Source organism: Athalia rosae, chromosome 5 (assembly GCF_917208135.1).
Source record: "Athalia rosae chromosome 5, iyAthRosa1.1, whole genome shotgun sequence".
Taxonomy (NCBI): domain Eukaryota; kingdom Metazoa; phylum Arthropoda; class Insecta; order Hymenoptera; family Athaliidae; genus Athalia; species Athalia rosae.
The window spans coordinates 16305585-16328966 of NC_064030.1; the positions used below are offsets into that span (position 1 = coordinate 16305585).

Sequence of the window (23382 nt, forward strand, 5' to 3'; positions counted from 1 at the left end):
CGCGACTTTACATTATTACGGACGTCGGCGCGACCTTCGTTTTTCCGAGACATCGCGTATCGAATAATTCTTGAAAATCACAAGCACATTTCACAAAGGGAAAACGGTATACGTACACGAGGTCCGACATAATGTAAATATATATATATATATATATATATGTATAATTAATTTAATCATGTTTTCATAATTTCATAAGGGCAATTAAGCTCTTCATTGAGTAATTCATTTATGTGAGTTCGGAATTAATTACATTTTAATAACCAGACAGCTGCTGAGAGAAAGTTTTCTACGCTGTAACGGGGTGAGGAATAAATTTTCACTTATATATTATTCGTCAGCTATGTACGTATACACGTACCGTGGAACTACACGTAACAATTTCGTTCCATTCTTGTTTTTAATTTGTATTTTTTCAACTTTTGTTTTTCCATTTTTGCCCCTCCACGGAACGCTGTAGCGTCCTACTCGCACCTCTCCAGTGACACGGTATTTTTTTACTTCGAGAGAAAAACATCCATTATCACAAAAAAAGACTGGGGATGGGATTTGAGAAAAAAAAAAAAAAAGAAAAACGAATTAACGGGAATGAATTAATTAGACAATGTTTTTAATCACAATTACATTATTGGGCGGAGGGAAAGGAAAGGTTGGCTACGTGGAGACCGTGTGATAAAAATCCATGTTTTGAAATCGTGAAACGTCCCATGGAAAATGTTCCAGAATCCCTGGTAATGAAACAAAAGTCTGGAGTTTCGTTTGAAAACAAGGTATACGGTTTTGTGACTCTGGAAAAAGAATGAAGCGCGACGACCGAACCGCTACTTTTAAACGACGTTCAACTGCAAGGGACACCAATAAAAGCTCAGTAGTCCCGGGGATTCCCAAGGAGAAATATAGTACCGCCGGTTATTATCTGGACAAAATCCACCCCCCGCTTTAGGTAATTACTCTGAGTTATCCTACGACGTTGCCTCTTATGCGACGGTACAAAATATAGTAAATTCCGCAGTAGCAAGAACCGGAGGACAGGAAAAACTGTACGTGAAAACTTCCCTCAAATTCCGGAGCTAAAAGGACACAGCCCGGTGAAGAAACTTCGCGAGTTGAAAAGTGAAAATCTCGTACACACGATCGCGACGATCGGTGCAACCCTGACAACTCGGAGTTGTTGAAATAAAAATACCTTCCCCGCTTTTACTTTTCCTTTTCCTTTTTTTTTTTCAACAACGAGCGACTTACGCGTTGAAGATAAGGGAGGTGGGTAAAAAAAAAAAAAAAAAACACGGAGGGGAAAAAATCCGAAACATAGCGCGGTTACGCGTCCGTGAAATCGTTCGTGTTTAAAAATCTGACGTGAAATTACCGTTTACGTTGAAAATCCGCGGAGCGTTATTGTTGTAGGGGGCGGGTCGGGCGCCGGTTTACATTCAGGTTATCCGAAATACGGTGAAATGAAAATAAAAAAAAAGAGAAGGAGGTTAGGTGTACAGCGAAGAAGAGGCGAGGGATATAAAACGAAAATTAGGAGAGAGAACGAGTTGGAAGAAAGGGAGATCATTTCCGAGGGCATAAAAAAATCTTCCGAAAGTGAAGACGTAGGACCTCGCGAGAAACACGACCCGAGGGCTAGCTCGGAATTTTCCTGACCCTACGCGCAGACAGAATTACCGTGAAAAGCTGGTCCCCGGCTATACATGAAGGATCTCTCGGAGTTTGATAAAGGTCGAGTTGGTTAAGACTCGAGACTCTTCCGCTCCCCTTATCCCCTACATTCCACTCATCTACTTTTTCAACCCCTCGTCGCGGTTCCAACTTAACTCTCATTTCTTCACCGCGTCCAAGCATCCGAACCACCCGAGGGACGATAACCGGGCGAACACTTCTCGGGAGTTTTAAATTTTTCCATTGTTTTTTTTTCGCGATTCCTTTTTTTTTCATTTTTTCTCATCCACTACTCTCTTCCGGATGTGACATTCAACTCGTCCGCAGCGATTCGAGGACTGACAAAGTTGTGCGACGTGGGGATATCCACGTTCAAAAATTACAATGGCTCCGTCGTTCGTCACGTCACTTCGTCTACTTACTTGTGGGGCAGCATCACGGCGTTAAATTTTATGGTAACCGACACTCGGGGACCGGATGTTACGAGGTATCTGCACCGGCTGTTCGAAGCGTAGACACCTGGATAGCCAGGGGTGGCTATGACGCAATCCTTGTGCCGACAATCCGTGTCCTCGTAGACCCAATCGCACGCTGAAAACGAGAAATCAAGGATCAATTTTATCGATGTCGCGTCGAGGTCCGGGAACCGGAGAATCCGATCGTTGTTTCGCATCGGTGAAAAAAAAAAAGCTCGACACTTGTTTCAAGGAATTCAATTTCAGAATTGGACAGAAGGAGGAAGAACGAAATGGAGTAAATAAATAAAATGAGAAAAAAGTAGCTGCCTGGGGACGTGCAGGTGACGAGGTGTGCGAAACTTGTACAGAGATAAGATGAAACGTAGTTTTGACTGAAGATTCAATGAATAAAAGCACCCGCGTTATTCAAGCGTAAAAGGTGCGAGCGTTTAGTTTATACAGTATGCAAAGAACGCGAGGTAAAAAGGGAGTGAAAAGGAAGGGAGAGGGATGAGGACGAGGGGCGGAGGGGCGGAGGGTCGGGTGGAAGAATCTGAGGGATGAACTTGCCGGGGGCGTCGAGACGCTGAGCGTTGCGTTTTCGTTTCTGGCGAAAAGTGGTCGACCGTATCGACAAGGAGACAGTTGGCAACTCTCGAAAGACGGAAAGGAAGGGAATAAGGGATGTTTCGAGAACGAGGGGGCGGGGGCGGGGGAGGGATAAGAAAGAAGAGAAAAGGAGGGTGATTCTCTCCTCCTCATCCATTCGATTGATCTGTTTGTCGGGTCTTACAGAAGCCTTCCTCCTATTTCCAGACTTTATCACTATTTTATTTCCCTGCCCTTTACCTTACCTGCGTGACTTTAGCCAAAAAGATAAATCACCGCGCCGTCCGATCGGTCGTCTAAATTCACAAATTTACATATCACCGATCGGTGTTATCTTCTTCGTTTTTTTTTTTTTTTTTCTATCCTCTTAATCGAACAAATCCAGCTGAAAATGAAATGAATAGAGAAAAAACGAAAAAAAAAAAAAAGCTCGCCAACGGGAAAAGGGAGCTGTGAACGACGATAATAATTGCACATTCGTTATATCAGCGTCGATATCAAAGGCCCTGCAGCCGCGCGTTGCGACGTGTTCTACGGGCGTTTAATCAGCTGGATTCGGAGCTTTGACGATTCCAGTTACTCAACGGGTTAGGGACCGCATGGCAGCTACTGATCGCGGTAAAGCTCTGTAATTTGTCTAGCTGTTGGATAACCCTGTCGCAATTAGCGCCGCGCGGGGCGTTTCGCGAAGATAGCAATTTTTAAAAAGTGATCCGGCGAATCGATCGTCGATCAATCAATTCGGAATACCGACTGAAAACAAAAAAAAAAAAAAAGGGGACGGATAAAAGCGAAATAAAAATCTGTATGTACATCGGAAAGTTAACTCACCGGTATTGTTGACCGGCTTCCCTCCTCTCCCCGGCCATCCGACCGACGTGCTTGTTGTTGATGTGAAACTGAAGTATGCCAGAAATTGCGATCTCACAGTCTTCTCGTTTATTCTGCACAACACAAGAAGGAAATAAAAACGGATTAATAATGCGAAATACATTGTAGTCGGAACGTTTCATTGAATTTATATTTCACCCATGGGCACGTAATTCATACACCCATATCCTGCGTTACGTTGCTCAGAGATTTCAAATGATAACAACAATAATAGCGGTAACAATATCGACAAAATATTTTTTCGAAGTTTTCGAGTGAAATTTTCATCCACGCGCCGTATACGGAGTAGCGTACGTACATAGGTAGCGTACATGGGCATGTAACTATATAGGTGTGTTCACGTCAAGTCTTCTGAAATATAGATTTATGTGCGGTTGATAGCCCGACGGTTGGATCTCGGATAGAAGTTTTCCTGACAGACTCTGCGAATTTTTCAAACATTTTTCGCTTATCTTCCCGAACCTCCCCCAGCCTCCCTCTGCGACACGCCCCCCCCTTTTCCTACCCACCCTCTCCGCCCCGCCGCCACTCCAACACACATTCTGCAAAAGCTCGACAAGCTTCCTCCCCCCCAAGCCCAACGTATCCTATATCCTCCTCTCTCGCCTTCTTTCCTGCACTCAACCGGCGCCGCATTTCTTTTTCCACGAGGACTTTAGCCGAATAGGTTTTCGAGATGTATTTATACATGTACGGTGGACTCCCGGCACGTTCCGATTCAAAGGATAAAATAAAATAAATAGACGAATATCCCTTTCTATTATTCTCGCGTCATTAGAAATTGAAAAAAGAAGGGACGAAGGAAAAAAACGGAGAATAGCTGGGCGTAAAATTCATGTGAAAAGGGGGAGTAGTAGTGCGGTTCGCCGTTTTTTGTTGATTTTTTATTTTCCTTTTATTTACTACGATTTACGAAACCGGACAACGTCGGTTCGACTCTCAATGGAAAGAGAGTTTAGAGATCCGATAGAAAATTCGAGGACGTATTGTGGCCGTAGGAAAAATATTACCAAAAGGAAGAGGACTATAACCTTTGACTCGACCGAGAGCGAGACCAAGGGGCATTGTATTCGAACACAATAAAAACCCTAGGGCCAATGGTTGGCAATGGACGCAACGACTTTCCAAACTTATGATATCCACGCGCCGGTATAAGCTCCGTGTTACACACCAGTCTCCATTTCTGTCGAGTTAGCCGCCGTAATAGCCAGCCCGCAGATTTTCTTTTTTTCCTCCCTTTATTTTTCTTCTTTCTTTCTAAGGGTAGTTTTTACGACACGATCCTGAACCGGAAAACATGAGAATTATATTCATGATTTTTCATTCCTTGAATAACGTGATCATCGTTCCTTTCTCGTATGAAGACAGCTTAAAAATTTGTTACCGCGTCGAAGCTTTCGCCGATACCGCAAAGTTCGCTTTCTTTTAGATTTCCTTTTTTTTTAACCGTCTCAAGTTTTCGAATCGGCTCGAAATGGATATAGATTGCCGCACCGAGAGCGAAAACAGGCGTTTTCGCTCCGTCGGTGAAAAATTTATTGTACTAACCTCAAGAAAAACGTCCGTTTTCACTCCTAGGCGTTTTCGCTCCGTCGGTAAAGAAGTTAGTTAATGTACTAACCTTGAGAAAAACATCGGTTTTCGCTCCGTCGGTAAAGAAGTTAATGTACTAACCACGAGAAAAACATCCGTTTTCACTCTTGGAGTGAAAAAAAAAAAAATTATCGACGCGATACAACGGCTCGGATTGGATAACGTTGCGTATAAATTTTAATGATTCAGCGAAGTCGTTCAGGATTTTCGCGTTAGTTTCGCTTTTTAATCCAGATCTATATACGGCAGCGGGATGTGTGCGCCCGGAGTAACCGGACAGGGGATTTAATTGGTTGTCGTTTATTAACAAACCGAATATGCCGGACGATCGAAACTTTTCGTATCCAGTTCGGGCAGCTGTATGACTATAGGTATACAATGTACGTACAATGTATCGGAAAATTGCTGGCTATGCATACCGCCTACACATAGTATACGTGGAAAAATACGTAAATCGAGAAGCTGCAATCCGGGGGTAAGGATTGCCTGCACGAGTGAAATATACCCGGGAGAATTAAGCTTTTCACCAGATAAAACCGCGCGAGCCCTTTAAAATACATGGGGAAAGAAAAAAAAAAAATTATTTCTCTTTTTAACGTCCTCTTTCCGGCTCACTTTGATGTGGTTCCTCCCCTACCTCCTTCAAACAATGCGCGTATGGTATGCGTACGTAATATTTTGTTCTCGTGTTTAAATTTTTTTCATTTATCCTCCACAGAATCGGAAGACGATTCTGTAGAGAAGAAATATATCCACAGAGAATGCTGAACGCGGACTGAAATCGTCAGAGAGAATAGATTCACGGAAAATCCGATTCTTGTAGAATTTTTATAATCTATTTTCCCGCGAGCAAAAAAACCGGAAAATTCTTCTCGCCGTCATAATCGGTTGAATAACCGCAAGCTGAAAAAAGCTTCGAATTCCGTTAGCTCAGGGACTGATTTTCCTTATCGCGAATCGAAGCAACGACGATAATTTTATATCGTGAAGTTTTCGGTCCTCCGAGAAAAGTAGCGCCGCGTAGGCCCGAGGAGGAATATAAAAATGGGGCGGGGGTGGAGGGGCGGAAGAAAGCTAATCAAATACAAGTTTGACGGAGAATGGAAGGAAGAAGATTTATTATGAGTAAATACAATTAGAAGTTACGAGTGCCTGGAGTCACCTCTGACCTCGCGTTCCGACGCTAACCCAACTAAAACCGACCCAACCCAACCCAAACTGCTAACTAAATAATTGAATTACAACCGGCTTCAACCTTCCATCTTTTACCTACGTCTACGAAACAACCTTGTTGCAGGCAGATGAACAGCAATTCTCCGAAATCGACTTCGCTCCCCAAGGCTCGTCTCCCGTAGATACCTCAGCTGTGACTTGTTACCTTTGTAGGTGTATAACTGTGTTTCCATAACGTCTACCTTCGACCCCCATCCTACCCCCTCCCCAACCTTACTTCGGATTTTCATGCCACGTGGCTCAACTCGTGCAAATACATACACCCGGCCAATTCATACTCGCTGCTTTCACTGTACGTTTTATTTCATTGAATATTTATTTATTTATTTATTCATCCGCATATGCATATTACACAAAGGTTGGTACATACGTATACGTATGTATATGAGTTGGTATATATGTAAAGTATTTTGCAAACGAAGTTCAACTTGGGAGATTTTCGTTTATCAATTATGCGCGGTAGTCGTTTGTCATTCCGTGTTTGACGTAAGATAGGTATGTATGGGTAGGGTAAGGTATGGTTGGGATAAGCTATACCTACTCACCCCGGAAATTACGTGGGTTGTGAAAAATTTTTTTTTCCTTTTTTCCTTTATTCCTTCTTGTTTTTTCTCCTCGTCGTTAAAGATATCGATTCCGACTATAATACCGCAATAATCACGTACCCATTGTACGGATGTACGTATATGCATGTACATAATACACCTAATGTAACGAGCACGATTATGATAATGACGATAATAAATCAAGGTACCAACCACAGTGGCTTGTTTAATTTAATCACTTTTCCTTTCCACTCTTGGAAAGTTTCCCGACACTCCATATTATACAGGGCGAGTCACATGAGATGGCCGAAAAAGGCGGAGACTGATCGACCTCGTGACTCACCTGTGTGGCCAATGGACAACGGATGATTATTTCGTGAGGTCGGAGTATAGAAGGGGAGGGGGGAAAATTTTCGCAACGTTCCACCAAAGTGCCTTCGGGCGAATACGGGTTGCTCCGTACACACGAGCGTTTGAAATTATCATTTTCTCATACATTTACGTACGCGGGATGCAAATATTTGGATTTACATGTACGGATCCGTGCAAATAGGTGTTCACGCAATTGTCGAACAAGAAAGGAAATTTTACGCATTTCAGATATTTCTACGTGTTTCTATTGCGCCGTATTTGTTCCGTTTCGTTCTCTCATTTCAGCTCGGTCGCTTACTCGCTTGTCTCTTTTTTCGTTTGTTAGTTTTTTGCGAATTGTTTTTTGTTTTTGTTTTCGCGTCCCGAAGCAACCGCGCTTCGGTTCTCCCCTCGGACCCCCTATTTTTCATTAACCTTGCCGTATTTTTCCGGCGGAGCGAATTTCTCACCAGCTCGGGTTATGAGTATAGCGATAATCTCGCCGCGCGTAATCTGCTTGATCGCTAAGCTTCAGCTTTTAGGTTAGCGTGGTAAAAATGTTTCGAGCTCGTTGCCGGATATCGTCGGAATATTATCACATCGAACGGGTATGGACTGAAATTCGAGCGAAATATTTTCGCTCAAATTTACAAAAAAAAAAATATATAACCTATAAAGCGATCGTGTAATCCTGTTTAATGAGCTTTTTCCTGCCTTATCGACCGAGCGGATCGCATTTGTTTCTTTCGTTACATAACTTTTACGCGCGTTCCACTAGAAGAAATTTCAGATATATGGAATTCTTGTACATAACTTGTCTCGCCGCTTGGGCTGGAAAGTAAAATTAACCGTTGGATTCTTGGGAAGTTTTCGAAAAGAAACTGCCCCATCGGATCGTATCGATGAAGTAAAAGAGACGCACGCGGAGGATTTGACCCTCGTAAAAGCTTTCAGCATTAACTGGGAGGAATTTTATACCTCACGCGACATTTACTCGCGTGGTGAGATCCTCGACGTCTTTGAGAGGCAAATATCTCGTTACTCGTACTTGATAACCTTGGAAATGAGGATGTCGGACGCATCCGATGGGCTGAACGGAGCCGGTCCGGCCTCGGGCGATATTTTGTAGAAAGATTTCGGAATGCGAAAAATGAATTAATCTATCCGAGGGAAGGTATCCCTTGAAATTTCCTCCTAAAAATTGACTCTGGTATTTCGGGGCGGCGGCTCAAACGCTTCCGAAAGATCTTGGATAAAATATCGTTCAATTACTCCGTCGACGGAAGGGAGCCGCGCAGCTGTCTCGAATAAATTGTTATTTAAACTTTTCGCAGTAGCACGAAATATTTCAGGCTATATATTTCAGCATCGACGAGAGGGGCGCCCGAGCCTTATTCGGAGGGACCACCCTCGTTCTCCTTGTCAAATACCTAAACTTCAACGGATATTATAACGCTAATAAAAATTCGAACGTTGCATATATCTTTCAAATTTTATGCGATCGATCACGCGATGAGACAAATGTAGTCTCGGAGGAATTTCTTAGAAGAAAACTTCATTTCTTACCGAACGTTTGGTCGGATGGTTTCTCTTGGTATTTTCACCTCATTAGAAAAACGAATTTATCGACCGATATTATGTTAATGAATATCAAAATTCTTCCGCTTCGGAGTGACTCCCGTTGGAGAAATTTGATAACTTCAAAAAAACAAGAAAGTTGAAATTTCAAAAAATCAAAAAATGCCCCCCATTTTTTCCAAATTTGGTTTTTCACGAAGAAAACAATGTTCTGAAATCCCACAAACTATTTCAAAGTGATTTCCGTCAAAGAAATTTGATTACCTCAAAAAACAAGGAAGTTGAAATTTCAAAGAATCAAAAAATGCCCCCCATTCTTTTCAAATTGAAGCTTTCACGAGAAAAACAATGTTCCGGAATCCCACGAAAGATGTCAAAGTGACTTCCGTGTCAGATTCTCCCGACTCTAAGAATCGAAAAGCTGCAGGCAATAACTCCATCATGTGAGCGAGTAGATTCGGATTACGATATGAAGAAAAATTGAAAGAAAAAAATCAGATGCCGCTTGATGATATTTAGTTCCTATTTTGTTCAACTCAAAGATTACTCCGGTATAGTCTTACGTGTATCCACGTAAACGGAATTGGCTCCGTGTAGCAAAATTGAACTTTCCAGCTTATATAATCAAGTGAATCCGATTAATCCCGGGTGTTGGAAGAGATGTGGAGATTTGTTTTTCCTTCCTTTTTTTTTTTCTTTCATTTTTATTTTTCCTAGTTCGTTTTTTTTTTCCTTTTTTTTTTTTTTTTAATAGAGTCTCAACCCCTCGAGCCACTTTGATCTGTTTTCAACCGGAGTTGAAGGTGTAAAGTGCGGCGCAAAATTAATGAAAGGGCGAGAGAGAATATATTTCCTCCACGCTTTTTTTTTTTTTTTTTCTCATCCAACCGTAACATATCAGCATTACAATTTCCCCCCCTCCCTATTCATACGGTATTTCTTCCATTTCGAATGCACCGAATTCGCGAAAAATAAATTGCGAAATAATGAAGAAAAACGGGAGTTATTTTTTCGACTCAACGTTTCAGAACGTTTGAAAGATTTTTTTCACAATTCTAGCTGTGTACACGGAGCTACGGAGTTCTCATAGCTCGCATAATGCAGCAAATGAATGTACCTACTTCACGGTACGTTGAAATTGTACGTGCGTGGCGAGAGGGAGAACGAAGAATTGATAAAAGTCTGGAAGCGGTTGGTTCGCGAATCGCAACCAACATAAAATGTGTCGGGAGTTGGTTGAAATATAGCAGGCAACGTCTTCTTCATTCCACTCCAATTCCAACCCACCGCTACTTCCGCTCTGGAGAAGCAGCTGCATGAAAAACGAAAGACGTAAAAAAAGAGAAAAAAAGAAAAATGGAATCACGCTTCCCGTTCGGCATTGTTAGGGTTAAATTATAGCAACCCTTTTCCCCAATCCAAACGGATCGGAGTGCCCAACCTCATCCGTAGAACGAAATTTCGAGAAAATAATCGTTTGGAATTACTTTAACCCCCCCGCGGATGGCGCGTTCGGCGAGAATAACCCTAGAAAACAAAGTCGAATCGTGCAATTATCGCTGTATGGTGGTATAGCGAATTTTTGTTAGGTGGAGCAAAGAGAGGCCATTTTGTCAGTACAGTTGTGGGTCGGTCACGTGGTGAATATTTTACAGGACTCCTTAATGAAGCAATTTAGGGCAGTTCCTTTCGGCGACCCAATTAAGAAGCGCAAATAATGGACGCGCTCGGGAATTGGGAATTGTTCTGTCTGCGTCGCGCCTCTCCGCGCTTCCTCGCGCTCGTCTTCCTCGTCCTCGACACCCTTCGCCCCCTCCCCCCTCCCCCCTCCCCCCTGGCTCCTCGTCATCTACGCCCGTACTTTTCGCAGCGTGCCGTAAAGTGGGCAGCTGCTTACGTAAAAATATTCCGTATTCAAATTGCGTCACGACCCTAGGAAAGAACCTCTTGACCTCCGACGTTGCACGGTGAGACCGTTTCTCGCCTTCGCTTGACCTTAAATGTAGGTTAGGTTTGTAAATCCGAGGCAATACAACGGTCCCGGGGGTAGCGAAGATTTCGGCAAAAGTGTTATACACTCCTCGCTAAACAATAGCCGGAATTTTTGAGGGCTCTCGTAAAAAAAATCTTACAGCGCCGTTTTCACGTTTTCCATTAACGTGCGAGCGCATATACTTTTATTTCTTCGAAATTCAGCAGACTCTCGTTCCTCTTTACCTTATTTTTGAAGATTTCTTACGTTCAGTTTTTTCCTCCAAGAAAATACGGTTTCCTATATAAACGTTCGCCCTGAATAATTCCCTTTATGATCGAGCCTTTCGTTCGGAATATTATTCCGGATAGCTCGCCGATAAAAATGAACCCGGGAAAAAAAGGCGCATTATTTGGTTTCGTTCGTACGCGCGTTGCTTGTAAATTGTTTGCGGTATACCTGGACGGGATATACGGTAGAGGGGGGGGGTACAGAAATTTACGCACCGCATATCGAGCGTCGCCACCTCGTCGTCGGAGAAGAGAACAACCGGCGGATCGAATCTCTCGTTCCTCCCGCAAACCATCGCTCCCTTTTCAAGCTGAAGCCACCCTCCCTCGCACCTGAAAAGAATGGAGTTCATGAATTAATATATATATACATCGAAGATGAACGCGAAAGGCGAGGAGATCGCGAGGGGGTCGCGTAGCCCCCCGTAGTCGGAGATAATGATATCATATTTCGTCACATCCGGTGGTTTGTCACCGCGGATACACGGCTATACCGTAGCGTAGGCGGTGCGGGGTGAGAGATGATTTTTTCCTGCTTTGGTCCTTTTATCTCTCCACTCTTCGTCCGCCACCCCCGCCCCGCCCCGCGCCATTTTTATTTTTACGGCTACTGTATTCGACAAATATCATTTCAATTAACATATCAATTGGTTCGAACCGGAAGCAGTCCTCGCGCGAATCCCTTTATTCCGACGGTTCACCCTTTATTACTCTAAACTGAAGCCGAATCTTTGATGATAGACTCCCCGGGGAATCCTGTGAAATCCCGGAATATACCTCCGCGGGGGTTGTTTCATTGTTTTGTCGAATGGAATTGCGATATTATACACGCGCGTCGAGCGAAAAGGAGGCGTAGCGGATGAAAAGAGAACTTCGAATAATGACGCATAAACTCGCACACGTTTAGAAGCGCTACAGATGTTATGTAACGAAAATTTAGCGGAGAAAAAGTTTCTTCAAATACGCGATGTACGCGTTTTTGAAATTCTACAAAATATTCGGGAATGAATGGCTCGAATTCCAAGCGTTACAACTTTTCTAATCGTCATACAGGTTAGGTACAGTTGTGGCGCTAGTATCGCAATAAAAATCGAATGAATTTAATTTAGTTCCAACTTTTGCCGATTATTTGAACAAAATGGAATAGCTATAGACGAATGGACGACGAGCCGACTACGCTCACGGGGGGCGAAAAATAGCATTTCACTTTCTCGCGATATCCCCGTGTGCGTGTATACCGGTGTGAATATGAGATTTGCACCGCACCCGGCGGGAATCAAGTTTTGGGCGTTCGTCGCTGGGTAATTTCGAATGATTTTAGGACATAGTTGAAGCGTGTGATTGATAGAGTTGAGAATTCCCCCCTTCCCCCCTTCGCTCCTCGCCCCCGTGCCCTGAGGCGAGCTATTTAACGTCTGCCGCGGATTATAACACAACGCGAAGCGAAGCATTTTCCCTACGAAAATTTACATTTTGCCCGACGAAGGGATTACAGCCGTTTCGCAATTAAATTTTCCTTCCTTTTCCTTCTGTCCGCGTTATTTTTTTTCATTCTCGTATATTCACGCACATGGGTGTATCCGTGTATACTCACGCGGAACCGTTGTGACGTCCGATCGAAACGAGTCGGTATATCTGGAGTTCAACGCGCTGACCAGTGTCCGGTATAAATCTGTACGTACACCTGGTGGGTCCGGTGAGTGCCGGTGATTTTATCTGGCCAAAACCTCGACCAGATTTGTCCAGCAGTTGTTTGCTGTCCAACGTCATGTTGCACACTGTAAAAAATGAAAAAGAGACGAACGGTTTGAAGCAAACCAAACAACAAAAAAAAAACTGGTAAAAGTAAATTGTGCAGTGGCTTTAAGTGGGCGAATATATTTTTTCAAATTTTCACAAATTCGTTTCATTAGCCGGTTGCGGGGAAGGGAATTTTTTTTTTTCATTCAAATTATCAGCGAGAGAATTTTTTTTCTTCCCATTTCCCGTTTCGGCCGATCTCAATATCGCGAGATAATGAATCCTGTCCCAGGGTATCGCGTGGCTGCTCCACTTTCCTCGTACAGCTACGCGAGCGTATCCCTTCGTTTTAAAATTCGGGATGACCCGAATTCTCCTTCGGGAGTAATTTCGACCTGATAGAACGGATGTGGAATTGAATTCGCCCCCTCTACCCTCATTTTTCTGCACGCAATGCGGGAAAGGATTCTCGACGTGCCCATCAAATCCTATTCATGCCAACTGTACTCCAGACAATATGTCGAGGTGCGAAACCCGGAAGGAGGTAACCCTCACTTTTCTGACTGTATATCAATTTTCCCTCCTGGTCCGGGTGCGTCTCACAAAAGTGATGAGCCGAACGAACGTCGAAATCGTTTTGCTTTGTACTTTCGTGGTTTTATTTTCTTTTTTTTTTTCCAAAGTTCACTTTGTACCATACTCACTACTCGCGCAATTCTGCTCAAGTCCACATTGGGCGCATCTATGCGGCGACGATTCACCGCAGCTGCATCCACCGGACTGCACGCAACAAGCGCAATCCGTTCGCGTTGAATTGAAACTGCAGGCGCACCCCTCGGTCGATTGTGTCCAGAGGTCAACCTGACCTGAAACAGTCAAGACCAGCGATGAAATCGGGCCGCGATTATCCGGAAAAAATTTTGTTTCTCATCATTTTCCGGTTCGCGCCACTCGTTTTTTGCGGGTCGGCGAAAATTTTTTCCGCCAACCGCGAACAGCCGGCGTACATTCGTTACGTGGGACGTGTATGAGGGTGTTATCTCAGACGGTATTTAACCGGGGAGTGGGGTGAACTTTTTTTTTTTTTTTTACTACTAGCAGAAATTCTATCGAGCTTCTTTGGAGTCCGGGCTTCGGATCGAACCGAACGAAAGGTTTTGCCGGTGGAGAATATAGGAAGAAAAAGAAGAAGAAAACAGCGCGAGGAGGATATAGGGAGCCTGGCATACCTAGCGGAAGAGAAAATAGCGAGAGAAAGGGAAGGAACTGCGGGGGTGGGGTAAAGGAGAGAGATTATTCTGGCGCTTTTGTCGGTGGGATTGGACCGCCTCACGAAAGCTCCGAGACTGCCGGCGTCCGTTTGTTTCACTCACCGATTCTTCGCTGTTACAACATGCTTCGGGAGCTTTTAGTGTTTCTAGTTTTACCTTACTTTTATTTTCCACTTTTTACATCCTTCGTCTCTTTGTTACGTCTACTACCGGTACGTCTTACTACCCATACACGGAATATTCCCTCACTTTGATCGTTACGTTAGAACGCGCGGTGCAGGTTATAAAGGAATTTTGTTATTTTGCTTATTTATTTATTTATTTTTTTTTCAAATCCGTAAGAACAAAAGGAGGAGGAAAAAAAGATTGTTTACACCGTGGCGTATCTGGGTTTAGACCGTGTCGCGATAAACTTTGCAAAATAAAACGTTGAGACAAAGTAGAATGGCGTATCGGACGGAAGAAGAGGAGAAAAAGGAAGTAAAAAGAAAAAAAAAGGTAAGGGGAAAAAAGAACGGAGGGAAAGATGAAAAAATAAAGGTAAAAGACACGAGAAAGCCACTCGAAGGGTGAATGGTAATAAAAGTAAAATAAACTTCACCGGAGCGATTTTCTCTTGAGATGTAGGTATTTTGAAAAAGGGATCGAAGATCAGGAGGACTTTCGAGGGTTGGCGCGAGGAATTTCGAAGGAGTATGAGAAGGTATTAGGGGTTGAAAGTGAGACGTCTATGAGGTAAGAGCCTTCAATTGGATTCTTAATCCATCGATTCTGGCGCACCGATTACATCAGCGGTTATATCTCGCCTCGTATAGCTGTTTCGCGCTAGCCGGGGGATGAAAATATTTATTCGACAGCCTTCAAGCTTCGTCTGTATCGCTACCAAACCCATCGAACGAGTAGTATCTATCTTTACGATGCTTTTGATAAAATCAATCTCTAACGAGATTAAAATTTTCCACTGTAATAACAAACGGCCACATCGCAGTCTTCCGATTTTAGACGAATGTAATTTTTATTTTCTCAAAATCGGCTCCATCCCGAAGACAGAAAATCCCATCATCTTCAAAAACTTTTTTTGCTTTCGTTATAGAATTTTTTTTTTACACTGGGCCACCCTCGTTCGAATCGAAAACACCGTGAACCGATATTCTTGGATTTCGGTACCGGAAAAGCGGAGACGAAAAAAGATATCCCATCGAAAGGGTCTTGAAGAAGAAGGTTCAAGCTTGAATTTCGTTCTAATTTCATTCGTCTAAGTTCGTTCGACAAAAAGTTACGAGCGTTTGAAAATTTATCATTTCCATGAAATCGAGGGTGACGCTCTGATTCTTTTGCGAAGTGTATCGCGCGCCTGAACATCATCCGTAGCGCTTTTTATGAATGAACCAGAGCTGCGGCAGCAACGATACAGCGTTTACTACGCTACGATACTACGTCGTAGGTTCGATGCGACGGGAGGGGCGATGTTTTAAAAATATGAATGGGCACGGGGCGGGCATGATAACGTATTATTGGCATCGGCCATTTCTAGTTAACATGGCGGTCGGGATCACCATATATTTGCATTTTAATTGGCACGCGCGCTGCAACGGCGGAGCGACGATTTCCATCTGTTGGACCGTCGGCGTATAAATATGTATATAGCTGGAGTCACGCCGCGCTCGAGTAGGGGGGGGGGGGGGGGGCCCGCGTATACGCATTTATACAATACACGGGACATCGTTTAACCACGGGAAAACAGCGAAGAGTCGCATAATCTTCAGCGCGTCTATGGCGTTCTCTGGTACGATACGCGTAACGATAAACAGCGAGAAATGAAATAATATTTACGGAACAAAAAATTTATAAAATATTTCATAAGCCCTTTTTTCCGTGAGGGGGTTATAAATGTTGGAATTCTATTTCTTACACGCTTTAGGGTGAATATAGTTCACGTTGAAAGGGTCGCGGAAGATATGCGGTTCTTGTTTATGCGGTTGAGAATTCTCCGAACATACCGCAAGCTCGAGCCAACTACAAGTGTAAATTTTACACCCGACGTCTCGGCGAACTTTAAGGAAGGTGGGAGAAACTAAGAATTATGCTCATTCTTCTCAGTGATAAATTATTCTCGAATTGAGAATATCATAGTCCTGGAACAAGGATGATTCATAACAACCGTCCCAGTCGAAAGCTGAAATTTCGAGCGGAAAAAAAAAATTTCATTCCAAAAGAACTCCATATTATAAACACAAAAATAACCGTCGGCACTACGATGCCAGATATTTTCATTCTTCCTCCGGATTCGATTGATCTTCGATAAACGATATACAGTCACTCTCGAATACAACCTTGAATTATTTCTCAATTTAAATTCTGTCACGTATTTTTTTCGCCCCCTCCCCTCCGAAAATTTTCTACAAAATTGGCGAAAAATTTATTTTTTTCCCCGCGTGATGAATGAAGGCATATTACCTTTACATGGGATATATACTTACGTATATGTACGTATATATCGTCGCATAATAATTTCAAATTTGTTCCAAGGGTAGCGCGTTGTGCGGTGTGTAAGAAAAAACTTTGAAATAGAAGAGCCATTAAAGACTGTCGACTCCGTGGGACAAGGGTGGCAGAGGGCCGGGTTAGGCGAGGTTCGAAAATTTGTCGATCCCGTAAATCAAACAAACCTTACTTTCCATCCCTCTGCTCCCCCCCACCCCCCAAGGGTTGTAGAACTCGAGCAATTCCGTCGTAGCGGAGTATTAAGGCTCCGGAGAAACTGACCCCGGGTACCCCCGTAGATCCCCAAGTGAACCAAAATCGGCTTTACGTCTGTACGGATGGCAGGGATTAACGCAATCCGATTATATAATAACTCATCTCGCTATACACCATCCGTTAAAAGGCTGTATACCTATACCGCCGCTACTTGTGCTCCACGGTGATTGTGCCTCGAGCACTTTGTACTCGCTTAGGTATCGGCTAACCCAAAACCATTCTCCTATTATGGGATTGAGATCGCATTGAAATTCGATTCGATCCATCTCAACTGACCTATGCATTGAAATCCAAAATTCATTTCATTATCGGCGGACGATCTCGTTGACGTCGAATCGATTTTACCGATCGATACCAGACGCGTCGATAATGCGGAATATACCGATTCGTGACTCATCGATCCGAAATCATTTGCATGCCACAAATTAACGAAATTGACGTGCCGTCCTGTATACCGAGAGGCGAGGAGACTCGCGCAACACAAGCACCTCGAAAGTGAGAGGCGAGGGGATTCAATCAAATTAAGCACCTCGGGGGAATCAGAAAACCGCCACGTCCACGTCTGTAGCGCGAAGACCGGGGGGGGGGGGGGGGGGGGGGGGGGGGAATCCGTAACCGCGCGCGAACGGGGAGAAAAAAAGAATCGTGAAAAAAGAAAATAATAAAAATGTGACCAGACTAGAGAGAAACAGAAACAAAGCCTCTCCCGGATGCATTTTCAGAGCGTCATTATTTTACAGAGAACAGGTTCGCCTCTAACTCCGTGAGAATTGACTGCGGTTCGGAAGCTTTTTGCAATGGGTTTCTTCGAATCGTCGTAACTCCGCGAAAAATGATCGCAATTTGATCGTTGAAAAAGTGATTTAAAGGTGGAAGATAGAGCTTTCCAGAACCCAGAGTAACTTTGAATTTCTCAACATTCTTGACGAAGTTTCGGGATCCCCTTTCAACCCTAAATTTCGAGACACGACCGATACGCTCTTGCTGTATTCAAAGTGGGGTAAAAAATTGAAGAAGTTGATGAGTTTTTTTTTACTTCAACGACGTTACAGAACTTAAAATGCTAAATAAAACTCGATTCTGTGGATTATTGTGCAATGATTCGTTCAGAAGTTACAAGCGATTGAAAATTGATCATTTTCGCGTGGAAATCGTTCCTCTAAATTCTTCCAAAGAGTGCATCTGGGACTGATCCATCCGGATGCAGAAGTTTCTCTATTCTCTGACTTTTCCATAACTGATGCCGAGGAAAATTCAGGATCCACCAATCGAAATGCAAAATTTTCCGCTGAATCCGAGTCAACGATAAATATTGGATGTTTCCGTTGGAGAAATCAAAGTTGGGCTCCACCTGGCCCAATGAGAGCATCCAGCCCAAAATGCCACGTGATATTTCCGATTCGACGCAGGGTCGACCTGGGGATGAATTTCATCTGGGAAACGTCCGAAGATACCGACCTTTTTGCAACACCCTGTACATCAGACGATATGCCAGAGGTCGTAGGTAATAAGAATTGTGATTCTCTAGCGAAAAAAAAACAAAAAAAAAAAATAACCCCCCAAGATCTCTTGGTGGGGATTTTTCCTCCGGGTGAAATATCGTGTTCCTAATGCACCGGACTAAAAAGCTGCCAGACTACACCCGCGAAGGGGCAGCGTACCGGGGGGGGGGGGGGGGGGGAGGGGGGGGAGGTGGGTTGAAAGGGGTTGGACAAGGGTTGGTAGCGGAGGGTAGGGGGGGGGGTGGGAGTTAAAGCTCGTGCAACAATGCTCGTCATATATCAACTGTCCGCTGGAGGCGGACGCTATGAATTTCTAGCGAACTAAATCAGCCGGAATAAGTTGTGCATGCGAAATTGCAAACGTCTGTATACCCACCGCTATACACCGTTCCGAGTAGGATCAGCTGTAATACGAACCACTAGCCCGTGTAAAGGAATCCAACGGTTCGTATCCGCGTACGTACGTTAGCAAAGGTACGTGGGATACCCAACCCATAACCGATATCATGTACGACGAAAATAAAATTGTAGGTACATTATTCCGATCGACTGTATCCGTTATTGGTTGTGACGCGACCCCTCGACAGGGGAGCGATATTTTGCGGCTCGTTATACCCGATTGTGAAAACGAATATTGGGAGAACATGACGGGAGCGAGGGGGCGAGGGGGAGAATCATCTTTTTGCGAATTTCTTCGAATCCTCGTGACGTTCGGCGTCGCGATTCAACTTCGTTGATGGGCTTTATCGGTTTCTCTCACTTCGAAGATTTGTCATTCCTCAGCAGTGTGCTCTATTATGAGGCCATGTATATTCGCAGCTTTTGATAGCCCCGCGTAGTTCTAATTTACCGGCATTTCAGTATCAGAGTTTACCCTTCAAGTATTTACAGAGTTCCCTTTGACTTTGTACAAAATGTCTCTTTAAAGTCTCTTTAGAAATTTCTTTGCCGAGTTCGGGTGCACCTACCGACTCCCCGTTTAGACCTCGTATATATATATGTATATGGCAAGGGGAGGTGGAAAATGAAGTCAACAGCTCCTCTCTCCCGTCATCTCTCTTAATCTTCTCTCTCCCCCCTCTTTTCCTCTGTCTTTCCCCTCAGACTCCACCCCGACTCCGAAAACTCTCCACCCTCGACTCGACTTGACTCGACCTCTCGGAGAGTCTCGGCTCAGGTATAACCGAGTATGAGGTACGTAAGGTCCCAAGGTCTGCGGCTCGAGAGTTTAAGGTTTAAGGTTTAAGATCTGGCGAAAAGAAGATCTACTCCGAGGTGCTCCCGCACGACTAACGCCGCGAAGTGGATGAAGAAAATTTAGAAGGGGAGCATTGTTTACAAACTCTGAAATAAATTACTCCGAGAAACACACACAGTTCGATGAAAAGTTCGGGGGATTTTTCCTTTGACGCTACGCAAGAGAACCTCTTCCCTCCCCCATCCCCCATCCCCCATCCCCCATCCCTTCAAGATTCGACGAGCAGAAAGAAGTCGAGAATAAGCTAGCTTCGAGGTTAGCTTTTTTTTCTTCAGAGTAAATCTCAAATTGTCCTTAGGAAAAGCCACGGAATATAATTCCTTCCCTTTGAACTTTTTGCCTGTTTTTTTTTTTTTCTCTTTTTCTTTTTTTGCATCCAGCGGGTTTCGCATTTTCGTATTTTTCTTTCTTTCTCCTCCTTCGACTCCTTCTCCCTTCGCTTCTCACATCGCTCCCCCTCAGAGATTTCAACGTGCGAAACGGTCGTTGGAATTATTTCCGTACTTCTCATTTATATCCCCTTCAACCGACGATCCATAGATTCTAATACGTGTTCTCTCTACGTGTTATACGCGGTATGGACAAAATTATCACACGACCGAAATCCCCGGATGTTATTGGAATATAGGCGCTTTGGTAATACCGCGCTGCAGCAACGTCTACTTCGACGTAGCCCGTAAAACCAATCTATTCTCGGTTTAATAGCTCAATTTTCCTCAAAGTATTCCCGATAATGAATCGCTGCTATTCAAAGGACCGATTCAATACCATCGGACACAGAGCTGCGGAGATTTAGCTTTCCGTTAACCGCCCGACCAGAATCTCCGCACACTTCGCTCCGCGGGCTACGAAAGCATTGATTTCGCCAACCGCGGACGATAAGATGCGAGAGAAAGAAGAAAAAAAAAAAGAAGAAACAAACTCAGCAGATATTAAAAGACGATCGAATAAGCAACTGGATATTTAATTTTTCCCCTTCCTTCGTATCCAGGATTTACAGGAAATTATCGTTCGAATGGAAAAAAAAGGGGCGTGACGATTAACCGACACAACCCAACCTTTCCCAGACCGAATTTTTTCTCGCCCCGAGTCAGGACTTCCGTAGCGAAGAAATAAGGAGAAAAATCATGTAGTAGAATAACGAGGTCAAGATCGTGTGTCACGCGGGACGGGGGTCGCGAACTCACCGGTATAATTTGAAGGGCGTACACAGAGAATCGTGTACGATATAATTCAGCTGATCGAACGAGACGATAGTTTTATACCGGGCGGCGTCCGGTAGGACGACGTAAAGTGGACGGGGGGGTGGCGGTGGTGGTTTGGCAGGGTACGGTTATACGCGAGGGGTATGTATGGAAGGAGTAGTGGGACGAAAGCCGTCGAGGTAAACCCACGAGGGGGACAAAGGTTATGAATTATTAATGCTACGTATTTCATAAATCGTACACGCGTTCAAGCCCGAGTAATATTTTTATGCCCCTCTCTCACTTTACGATAACTATTTCCACCCTATTCCATAAATAATATCACGTACCCATATTCCAACCACCCCCCCCCCCCTACCACCGACCTATTCCATACGCCAAACTATGCTAAGGTACTACGAGTATACGAATATATACCGATGGGAATCGTTCGAAAAAATTACTACCCCATTCTTGCAGATTTTCCCTTTATGAATCCTCGCGTTCCCTTTTCAGTTTTTCTCGCACCGACCCTGTGAAACGCGAAAAATAAACGAAAGGATTTCATAAATTTGTGAATCTTTTCCCGTACTCTCGTCCTCGGCGAAACGCGATACGATTTCTCATTCTCGTAGTCGAAATTTCGCATGTTTTTTTTTTTTTTTTTCGCACGGATAATCATCTATCGAGTATCCTCGGTAGCTGGATGGGACACTTGTTCGGTTCGCCGTTAATTAGGAGTCTCAGTCACGTTTCGATGAGCGTTAATTAGGGTGACGTGACTCCACTGCTAAATGTAGTATACCTCTATACACACCCCCCCTACATTGTGTGTAATATGTATATAATATTAAACGGGATGTGCACGGGGGAATTCGTTGAAATTATATCACCCCCCACTAATAGCCACGTAGATAGAGACCGGCTAATTTTACTTGCACCTCCATAATTACCGGAATATACTGCAAGAATCTGCACTGCGCCGAACCACCCCTACAACGCTATAATTTCTCATTAACATAACTGAATATAATTATCTAACCAACCCGGTAAATCCTACAGATGGAACATTATTTTTTCCCCAATCGGTTGTACGATTTATAAATAATCATGGACGGCATGGGGTTAAATCCTCGTTGAAGGGGGGGGGGGGGGGGGGTGAAGAGGAATTTAATGGGTGAAACTTTTTATCTCTTTTATCCCGGCGGGTGCGAGCGGCGGTATTAAAGCCAAAGGGTATAGCGAAGAAAAGCTGGGGTGAGAAGGTGGCGGGGCGATGGCAGGGGGGAGGGGAGGGAAGACGCTGCTCCGGGTCTTTAGAACGTCAGTTTCTGCAGCGGTATAAACTTTCCTATCGCAATTTCTAAGCGCGTGTGAAAGCGGCTATATATAACCTGTTTTCCGCCCCAAATCAACCGGCTGCAGCTATGTATAGTCGGGAGGACGGGGCGCGTGATTAAAGTTTCTGCGAATTCGGCAGGACCTTCGTCTAACCCAAGACTGTCCATTTTCTTCGATAAGAACTTTGACTCGAACCGTGGAGTTCGGAAATCGACGGTTGTTTATTTTCTATTTTATTCCGTCATTTTTGTCGTCGTCTTCGTTACTCTTGCTCGTCTGGGATTCCCCCGATCCCTCCTGCGCACGGTTCACACCGGTTCGCTGCAGTTTATTTCCTTTTGATTCGTTTTATTTTATTTTATTTTTTTTTCCAATCTCGCCAGCGCCATAATTCTTACAAATTACATTAAGTACGCTGCAGGGGTTTCCTCCGTGTATCCGATAATTGATAAAGTGAAAAAGCAAAGAAAAGAGATTCGGAAGAGAAGTGGAAAAAAAAAAGCGTCGCATCGGGAGCAGGAATACCGCGATTTCGTAGCGTAGCGTACGTACCCCATGGTACACGGGCAACAGCTTTCTTCAACGTGAATTCCAATATCTCGCCAATTCCCTCCGAATGCTATAGATTTTTCAACTTGATTAAACTTTATATTTGCATTATTGGATTTTCTATATTAATAAAGCCGGGGGATTAAAAAATTCTCGACATTAACGCCGGCGTTCTTCACGTACTCGGCTTTCGCTGTATTTTTGCGTCAAACGTAACGGGCTGATTTTAGAAATTTGGAAACTGTCTCGTCAACTTTTTCGAATTCCCATGATTCGAAACTAAAAATAACGTGATCCCTCGATAACGCAATTCGAGAATCGAGCTCGACAGCAGGTCTTGAAAAATCTCTTGGTCGGTAATGAGAACAAGTGAGAGAGAAAAAACGATAAATGGAAGCGTAAATTGAAGGAAAAAGAAAAATCGAGCGTGCAGTAAGAAGGGAAATAAGAAAGTAGAAAAAAAAAGGATATATGTATAAAGAGGTCCTTTGTGAGACACGTCAACCAGACTCCGCCTCTCCGTCTACGTCTTGTCGTGATATTTTTTTCCCAACCTTCGTTTGTCTTTTATCTTCTTTTGCTCTTCTCGCCA

General features: G+C 43.9%; 1 protein-coding gene across 5 annotated transcripts in view; it reads right to left on the reverse strand.

Moving 5' to 3' along the window:
• LOC105690974 overlaps window positions 1–23382 on the reverse strand; it is a 108590-nt gene that overhangs the window by 14054 nt on the left and 71154 nt on the right. For all 5 annotated transcript variants that reach the window (XM_048656368.1, XM_048656367.1, XM_020855236.2 and 2 more), the window contains exons 3-7: window positions 13630–13791; window positions 12780–12963; window positions 11402–11518; window positions 3564–3676; window positions 2088–2256 (exon numbers count right to left, since the gene is read on the reverse strand). In XM_048656368.1, the coding sequence (XP_048512325.1) occupies window positions 2088–2256; window positions 3564–3676; window positions 11402–11518; window positions 12780–12963; window positions 13630–13791 (745 nt within the window). The remainder of the gene's footprint in view (window positions 1–2087; window positions 2257–3563; window positions 3677–11401; window positions 11519–12779; window positions 12964–13629; window positions 13792–23382) is intronic.